The 9,694-nt window shown below is 29.5% G+C and overlaps 1 protein-coding gene across 1 annotated transcript; it reads left to right on the forward strand.

Moving 5' to 3' along the window:
- The first annotated feature begins 2,864 nt into the window (after positions 1-2,864).
- On the forward strand, positions 2,865-5,845 carry LOC101213743 (phospholipase A1-Igamma3, chloroplastic). The gene is made up of 3 exons (XM_011661834.2): positions 2,865-3,619; positions 4,187-4,742; positions 5,160-5,845. The coding sequence occupies exons 1-3, from the start codon at positions 3,012-3,014 to the stop codon at positions 5,604-5,606; spliced, it is 1,611 nt and encodes a 536-aa protein (XP_011660136.1). The 5' UTR covers positions 2,865-3,011; the 3' UTR covers positions 5,607-5,845.
- The last annotated feature ends 3,849 nt before the right edge of the window (positions 5,846-9,694 follow it).

Here is a 9,694-nt window from a genome sequence, read left to right on the forward strand (position 1 = left end):
ACATTAAAAAAATTGATATATGATTTCAAAAGGTTTCTTAATTAATATTTTTCTAATTACTTACATCGTTTCTCCTAAAAAATTCCGATGATAGAATTAAAAAATATTTAGGAATTCGTTATTTCTAGATTATTGAGGTGAGAGATCATTATTTTTGGAAGTTTGAGATTTGATCCAAATAAAAAGTTAAGGGGCTTTTGCAAAAATAAGTTTTTTTTTATGATAATAGAGTCTACGTCACAACATTTTTTAAATTTGTAAAAGTAGCAAATTTAAAAGTGAAGACTCTCTGATAGCCCTATGATTACCGATAACTTATGATTACCGTCTAATAGCAATCTGATATCACTAATTTTGCCATATTCGCAATATGCAAAAAATTGGTGCCATGAATTATTTTTTTTCTAAATTTTTTTGGTCATTTAATGCAATTTCCAAAAATTAAATTAATTAAAAGTTCTTTTTGTAAAAAAAAAAAATTATTCTAAGACTATCCCACAAGGGACATTGAAAAACCGTAACAATTTCTCATTGGAAAATTGTAATGGGTGGCCTTTTGAGAATATGTTATAACAAATATATAGTAGTACATTGTTTTAAAACTTTGCAAATATAACAAAATTCTCATTTTAAAAAATTATCTCTATATTAAATTTGTTATTATTCCCAAACTACAATTCAATAATTTATTTATGTTTCCATTTTTAATGCCCTAATAATACTGGATTTCTTGTCCCACTTTTTAAGGCCCTAATTATTCTATCTGTTAATTACGGGAAAAACAATTTGTGTATTTGATAATGTATGTATTTTTTCTCCCGCTTTTTAAGGTCCTAATAATCGTCATTTCTTACACGAAGAAACTGATTTGTTCTTCATGTCTTAATCTTGATTTTAGAATATCAATGATATATTAATTGCAATATCAAATATAATAATGGTTATTTATCAAAGTAATTTAACTTCGTTTGTGATTTTTCTCTACTTTCTTTTATGTGTATCTTGAGTTAAGTCTGATACCATGTTGTGATATACTTATATTATATGTTTTAGTTGTTTGATATACTTATTATGTGCTTTTCATTTTCTAAAATTTTATGCATGCAATTTATTGTAGTTTATTGATTAAATAAGTATATGAACGATATAACTCGATGTATCATTACACAATATATTATTAAAGAATACCAACATATTAATAAAGTGAATCATTATCAGGTATATAAATCAAGTTTACAAGTGTATATTAACAGTGTATCAAGTGTATAAGTAGGACTTCAAGCATACCAAGTGTATAAGTAGGACTTCAAGCATATCAAGTGTATAAGTAGGACTTCAAGCATACCAAGTGTATAAGTAGGACTTCAAGCATACCAAGTGTATTTAATCAATTGAGTGAATAAGTGAACAATACTGTGTATTTGTAGTACATAAGGTGTATCAAACATATCATATGTATCAAGCGTATAAAATTTGTTAAGTGTACAGGGCATCAAGTGTATTAAACTTATTAGTGAATTAAGCATTTATATGTATTAAGGCTGAAAGGGTATCAAATGTATTAAGAAGAATCAAGTGTAACAAGAAGTATTAGGTATATCAAGATGTTTTAAGTGTATCAAAGGGTATCAAGTGTATTAAAGAGTATCATGGTTAATTTTCATCAAGTGTATCAAGGTCCAAAGGTTATAAAGCAGTATCAAATATATATCAAGTGTATCAAGGAGTATTAAATATGTATCAAGGAGTATCAGGTGTATCAAGGGGTATTAGGTGTATCAAGGGGTATTAGGTGTATCAAATGTGTATTAGTAGCGATGACATTTGTGACATTTTACATCTTGTATATATACATGGGCTAGACTTTGTTTTTTCCATTTTTGCAAATAACTAATAAATGCGTGCGTGCTATGAACTTAATTATTATAACTTGTTTTGACCTTTTTGCAAGGGTCTCTATCTCATTTTTAAGGCGAGAAGTTTTTCGTTGTTGTTGGAATAGTTTTCACTTAGCTTATGAGATTGTTGTTTTAAATATTGGAGTAGTGAACAATGAAATAAGACTTCTTTTTACGAATTTATTTTAGATCAAGATTTAAAATTGGGCCATTATTTTTCTCTAAACGAGTGTTGTGGGGTGCTAGCATCTTTCCTATACCTAATTGAGTCCCGAATTTCACCTTTTTCATACACAGTTGACTATCGAATTCAACTCTAGGTTTTGCATACCATTCCATTTTTTTGTTTGTTTTATTGAAAAATTGTTTTTTTTTTTTTAATTTTGGTGTTCAATCACACTATAAAAAGAATTGATGGTGGCTTCTTTCTTTGTTTTATTTTAAAATTAATCTTTTTCGAGGACGTCAGCTGCTCCACAGTCATCTTGAGCACGTACGTGACGACACTTTCATTGAAAATAAAGAAACACTTGATATAACTAAAAGAAAATGTTCCAACTAGACTCGAGGCTACAAATTTGAGCCACAGTTGCAATATAAATTTGGTAGGCCATTGACACAAAGCAGTTCATCCCTGCATGATAGGAAAGCTAAGCGAGTACACTAAATTCCATTGCATATGAAAGCATTTTGAATATTTGAAAACAAACCTTTGAGAGTTTATGTTCATTTCACATTGTAGTGATCTAGCTTTCTGTTGACCTTATCAGTTAATATTAGATTTCTAATCTAAGCTTACTGTGTGGATGATGAATTATATACAGCAAAGATTTGAACCCTCAACATTAATTTTTGCAACTGTCCAACTCCATGTTGGCTAATACAACCTCGATCAAGACATCAAATGTTTTTTCTAGCCTATCCAACTCTAACTATAGAGAAAAGGAAAAAAGAAAAAGCCCCACTTAAGATTGTAATTCTTACTCTCCCCTCCACACCCTCCTCTCTCTCTCTATCCATTAAATTAAAATTTGATCTCTCTCTCTCAAATGCATTATTCCTCTCTCTCACCTGAAATCTAGAATATTCAGAGATCTCAAACCCTCCCTCTCCATGTCCATGGCTACAACTTCTTCTCTTCTACATTTTTCCACCATTCCTATTCCCATCTTCACAAAACTCCCCAAATATCACCTTGTCCATACCAACATGATGAACAATAACAACAATTCCCTTTTCTCCACAAAACCCACTTTTTCAATACATTACTTCAATTTCACTCTTCCAACCTCAAAATGCTCTTCATCATTACCTTCTTTAACAACAATGGAAGATCAAGAAGATGAAGATCAAGATGATGATGAAGCGATAACAGTGGAAACAAATAATAATTTTCCTCCACTTAGTGAAATTTGGAGAGACATTCAAGGGATGAACAATTGGGAAGCCCTTCTTGACCCTTTGAATCTTCATCTTCGTAAAGAAATCATTCGTTATGGTGAATTCTCTCAAGCTTGCTATGACTCTTTTGATTTTGATCCTCACTCTAAGTATTGTGGCACTTGCAAGTACCAAGCTTCCCACTTCTTTAACAAGCTTCTCATGCCTGATCCCGGCTACAATATCACTAGATATCTCTACGCAACCTCCAACATCAATCTACCCAACTTCTTTAAAAAATCCAAATTTACCCGTGATGAATCCAGAGACTTTTCTAACAGGTGAAATTTTCCGATGTTATTATAAGTTTGGTATCTAAACTTTCAAAACATCTTTCTGCAAATACTTCTACAAACTTTTAAGATAATGTTGATCATAAGAATTAGTAAGTACCAATTTAATTAGATCTTCAAACTTTTAAATTTATATCTATGAATTTAAGAAGTTGTTTGATGGTTCTATACAAGTTTACTCCTTAAACTTTTAGAGTTGTGTCAAACAGATTCTTAAACTAGTTAATACAAAATTTTTAGAGGTTTCAAAAGTGTTGCTAAGCTATAATATGCCTTAGATACATACTCATTTTTTTTTATTAAGATTCACAAGTTTGTTAGACACGAAATTAAATTTTATATATAATAAATTTGTTATTTTATTTTTTAGAAAATATTTGAATATGTTTGAGCTTATTAGACACAAAATAAAAAATCTATAGAACTATTTAAGTTATTGAAATTTTAAAGACTACCTATTTGATACTTTTTGAAGTTCAAAGAAGATACGAAATATATGAAAAGTTGTTGGACCAGCACATGTAATTTAACTTTTTTACATATATCGATGATTAGAGTTTGGAGTCAACATGCTAATTGGATGGGCTACGTCGCCGTTGCCACCGATGCCGATGAGATCAAACGACTTGGCCGCCGTGACATTGTCATAGCTTGGAGAGGAACTGTAACATACCTTGAATGGATCCATGACCTCAAAGACATTCTTCGACCGGCCGGTTTTATTCCAGATGACACGTCGGTTAAGATAGAGTCTGGATTCTATGATTTGTACACCATGAAAGAGGAAAATTGCAACTACTGTGGATTTTCAGCTCGTGAGCAGATTTTAGCTGAAGTTAAACGACTTGTGGAGAAGTATTGCAAATTGGGAGGAGAAGAAATTAGCATCACCGTTACTGGCCATAGTCTTGGAGCTGCTTTGGCTTTGATTACAGCCTATGACATTGCTGAGATGAAGCTGAACATTGTCGCCAGAGGAGGTAGCAGTGCCGTGGCAGTTCCGATCACTGTCTATTCATTTGCTGGTCCTCGGGTGGGGAATCTCAAGTTTAAGGAACGGTGCGAGGAGCTTGGAGTTAAAGTGTTGCGAGTGATTAATGTTCATGACAAGGTTATGATCAACTAAACTCAAAAGCTTAAGATGGTAGACGTGTTTTTGATTTGCAGGTTGAATTAGTATAACTTGTAACACTTTTTCTCACTTTTTGGATATAGCAATTAATTTGTCAATCTAAATATAACTTAACATTAGACAATTTTTTTTTTTAAAAGTGAAACCTTTTAATCCTTACCATAAAATCATTGTAGGTTACATGGTTTTATATCATATTTTTCTGGTTAAATTTTTTATTTTCATGGTTTGGAAAAGGTTGGTATTTAATCCCTATGGTTTTAAAAGTTCAACTCTAGCCCATTTAATTTTGATAAAACTTTGTAAATAATTCTATTATGATTTGATAAGAGATTCATAAATATAATTTTATAAAGCTTGGACTAAATGTCTTTTTGGTATTCACATGTGTGACAGGTTCCAATGGTACCAGGCATTATAGCCAATGAAAAGCTACAATTCCAAAAATATTTAGAAGAAGCTATAGCTTTTCCTTGGAGCTGTGCTCATGTTGGCACAGAACTTGCATTGGACCACACACACAGCCCCTTTCTAATGTCGACAAGCGATCTTGGGTGTGCTCACAATCTTGAAGCTTACCTACACTTAATCGATGGGTACCACGGTAAGGGGCGAAAGTTTCGACTAGAGACAAAGAGAGACATAGCTTTAGTGAACAAGAGTTGTGACTTTTTGAGAAAGGAGTACGGTGTGCCACCGTGTTGGCGACAAGACGAAAATAAAGGGATGGTTAGAAACAATGAAGGGCGGTGGGTGGTGCCAGATAGACCGAGGCTAGAGGATCATCCGCCTGATACTGCACACCACCTTCAACAAGTGCTCAAAGATGTTTTTGGTTCATAGGATTTAGGGTTTACAATCAAGATAGCTAGTGATAGCCAGCTTTATTTCATCATGGAGGGTAGGTTGAATGACTTGTTGACTAAATAATTAATAATGTCCTTGTTGATGAAGAGTGGCATTATTTTGGTGTCACTAATGTAAATTATCATGTGAATTGTATGGTATATATTTTGTTGACGATGAGTGGCATATATGATACTATTTTGCTTTTGAATATGAAATAAGTTTTGGCCAATACCAATCTCTATGCTTGAGGTTAATTATTATGTTGTTTAACCATACATTTTCATCACAAATAATATTTCATACCCTTTTTTTAAATATATTTTAAATTCTAATTCTAATTGTGAACGATGCATGGATGGATGCATTTTATGATGTGCACCAAGTATTACCCTTTAAATATTACTACTAGAAAGTATTTTAACTCAAAGATCCCTTGTCCTCGTTTGTAAAGTAACAATGTAGGTTAGGTTTGCTCAAATATATATATATATCGAACATTTGTAATTTTGTATACATAATTTAAGGTTATGGAAATTGAATGTAGGTTAATTATAACATGGAATATCATAAAATTAATTGTTTCATATAGCTTTACCACAAATGTTGGGTATTCATTAATATTGATTAGTCTAACTATTATTAACCATGTTTAATAATTAGAAGTTGAAATAAACCTAATTCAAACTTCATTTCTTTTAAAAAAAGAGAGAGAGAGAAAATGAAAGTTTTACAAATAGAATAAAAAGTAAGGAAGTGTTGATATTATTTTAATTTCTTTTGTTTTTGTAAGTCATTAATTGAAAAAAGATAAATTAAAATATATTTGACAATATTATAATCATCAAATTAATCAAAATATATGTAAATTAAAACAGATTTCGTGTCCATTTCATTTAAACCATGCTTATATGAGCAAGTATATTATATAAGTTTTTTAGAGTGATATATTTTAAAATATAGTAAAATGTGTCAAACTATTTATAAAATTGAACAAAATATTATAATTTATCTATAATAAATTACTATTTGTGTTTATTTGATTCATGATAGACATAAAAAGAAATAGTCTATCATGAATTATCAACAGATAATTCGTGATATTTTATCATATTTATAAATATTTTGAAAAGTTTTATTATTTATCATAACTTTTGAGGTTGAAACAAAATTATGAATTGAAAATGAAATAAGGAGGGACAATAAAAATGAATTACGTTAGATGAGGTATATATATGGCTATAATCAATAAGGGGATGGGAGTCCAAACATGACGATACTTCTAATTAAAGTTTGGTCCAAAATGAGAGAAAACTAATCCTGAAAATAAGGGCTGTAAAGAAGAATAGCAAATTATGAGTTTTACTCCGAAAAAGTAACAAAAATAATTTTAAATTGTTAGAATAACAAAATATAAAAATTAGAAAAATAAATAAATGAAACAATCTCTTAAATGTCCTTACTCAATCTGAAAAATACAAGTGTTCACCTTAACCCCAAATACAATGTAATTGAAATAACATATGTTACATAAAAATTTCTCCCCAAAAACATAAAGATTAGAAAACTTGTTATTAATGGAAAACTCCACCTTATGCCTGCAAAATTTAAAATCCGTGCAAGTGATTATTTATTTTCTTGGACTTCTGCTGCTTACCTTCTTCCATTAACCCTAAAGAAAATCATTTGAAACCTTTCATCTTCTTAGATATTACTTATGGACATTCCAAATCTCTTCCTCTTTCATTTGAACGCTTTTTTTTTTTCCATCTTCTTAAAATCTTTTCAAGTGATTTTTTTTTTTCATTTGGACTTCGCCCACTTACTTCTTCTGTTCCTCTTTCATGCAAACATTTTTTTTCATTCGAAACCCTATAGAAAACAATTTAAAACCATTTTATTGCTTTTTTTGTTCTTTTGGAAAAGTTAGAATATATGACCATTGTTATGACCTCTGTAATTTTGGAAGGTTCGAAAGAGAAGAATAGTTTGAATAAAATTATTATTGTTTTTTATATTTAATTATATAATATATTTAAATATAACAAACCATTATATATATATATTATAAAATAAAATCGAATATTAGTTAAATTCAAAATAAAAATGTCATACAAAAATTATCGGTACAATTAAGTAATTTTTTTAGATAAAAATTACACTATTATCACGGTTTTTATGGGATCTTGATATTTAAAATTAAATTTTTAGTATTTTGATGGTTTTAAATCAAACTTTAAAACCAAATTTTAAATAATATTTATAGAAAATATACCTCTTTTAACAATTCTTCCATAAAAGGATTTTATTCCCCTAACTTTGATGCATTTAACGTTGGTATCATTAGTTTAAGGAAATTTTTATCATCCACATACATATCGTTATAATTGATTGTTTCCCCTTAAATAATGTCAATTTATTATTATGTTAAATGAATAATTTATGGAATAATTGTTACATGCATAATTATAGAGATGATACAATTTAATATGTGAAGTTGTTATTATATCAAATGCAGAATTTTAGAACATGATACAATTTTAAAATCAAATTTTGGAGATCTTTAACTAAACTTTAAAAATCATATTATGAAATAAATATTTATTAGGTGCATTTTTAAAAATAGCAAAATAAATTAAAATATTTACAAACTATAGCAAAAAATTTTATTCTATCACTATAAAATATCAATGACTATCAGTGATAGAATTTGTTATAAACTGTAAATATTTTGTAAAATTTGCTATTTTTTAAAATTTCCAATTGTGTATTTGTTTGATATAATAAAATGGTTACTAAGAGATGACCAAACCTTAAGACACGTAGAATGAATAAATTATATTATAAATCATTATATAAAAATTTTTGTATTTGTATAGTATAATAAAATATTATTAAGAATTAACTAAAGCTTATGAAATGTACTGAAGAAATTATATTATGAATCATTTTATATATAGCAAAAAGAGTATGAATTAAATAGCTATTACTATATATATATATATATATTAATAAAAATAAATTGTTAATAATTTGATTTGAAGTTTACAAATCCGAAAATCTGGTATAAATTGAAGACATAAATCTAGGAGATGTTTGTTAAATTTGATCAATCCCGAAAATAAATATATATTTAATATTTTTATAAAACCGAATGATATGCAAATACACTATATTTATGGTTCTTGGTTATATTGCATTATTTTACTGTGCACAAATACATTGTATCTAAGAAAAAGGAGTTTCAGTTTAGGAAGGGGGTAAAATCGGTTGACAAGTTGTAAAAAAATATCTACTTCAAGCCGTTTTGCTAAAATTCAAAATATTTTTTGGATTTACCATTTTTCAAATTGTTATATATTATTTTGTTATTCTCACGGTTATCTCCTGAATAATACTCTTTGTGTTCAATCTAAAATAAAAATAAATTTTGAAAGTAAAAAAATGAGTACTTTCTATTTTCAATTGATAACTATAAATCAACATCTCTATACTAGGGATGATTATTAGTCAGGTGGAGGCCGTTTTGTACAAAACAACTATTAAAAATTGACTTGATCAATTTATAAGAGGAGAAACTGACCACTGGCTGCCAATAGTTTGAACCGATCGACCGAATCGCTGGTTGGTTTATGTCGGTTCGATTTTTTTACTTTTCGAGCACCCTCGGGGCTAACCTTAGTGTTTTCCGACCTAGATGAAGGACAAGAAGCTTTAGAGATTGAGTTCTCGAGCTAATCCCAATGCTTTTTCGGTCGGAGTGGAAGGATGAGAGGTTAAGAAGCCTAGAACTCAGACTATCTCGAGGTCGAGTTCAGTCAAGATTGAAAATAAAGAAGTTAATCTTGAGCCATCTCGATGCAATTAATGCTCGAGGTAGACTAACTAAAGACATAAGTTTTTCATTCCAGGACATCTCAGGGTAATGTGTGCCCGAAATCAAATAAAATAAAGGTATAATTATTTTATCCCAAGTCACCTCGGTGCCTCTAAGGCCTGAGATCCAATAACTAAAGGAAGAAAAAATTCTTTCATCCTAGGGCATCTCGGTGCAACTAAGGCCCGAGATCTTGGGCTACTAAGCA

This window comes from Cucumis sativus, chromosome 1, assembly GCF_000004075.3.
Source record: "Cucumis sativus cultivar 9930 chromosome 1, Cucumber_9930_V3, whole genome shotgun sequence".
Classification (NCBI taxonomy): Eukaryota; Viridiplantae; Streptophyta; class Magnoliopsida; order Cucurbitales; family Cucurbitaceae; genus Cucumis; species Cucumis sativus.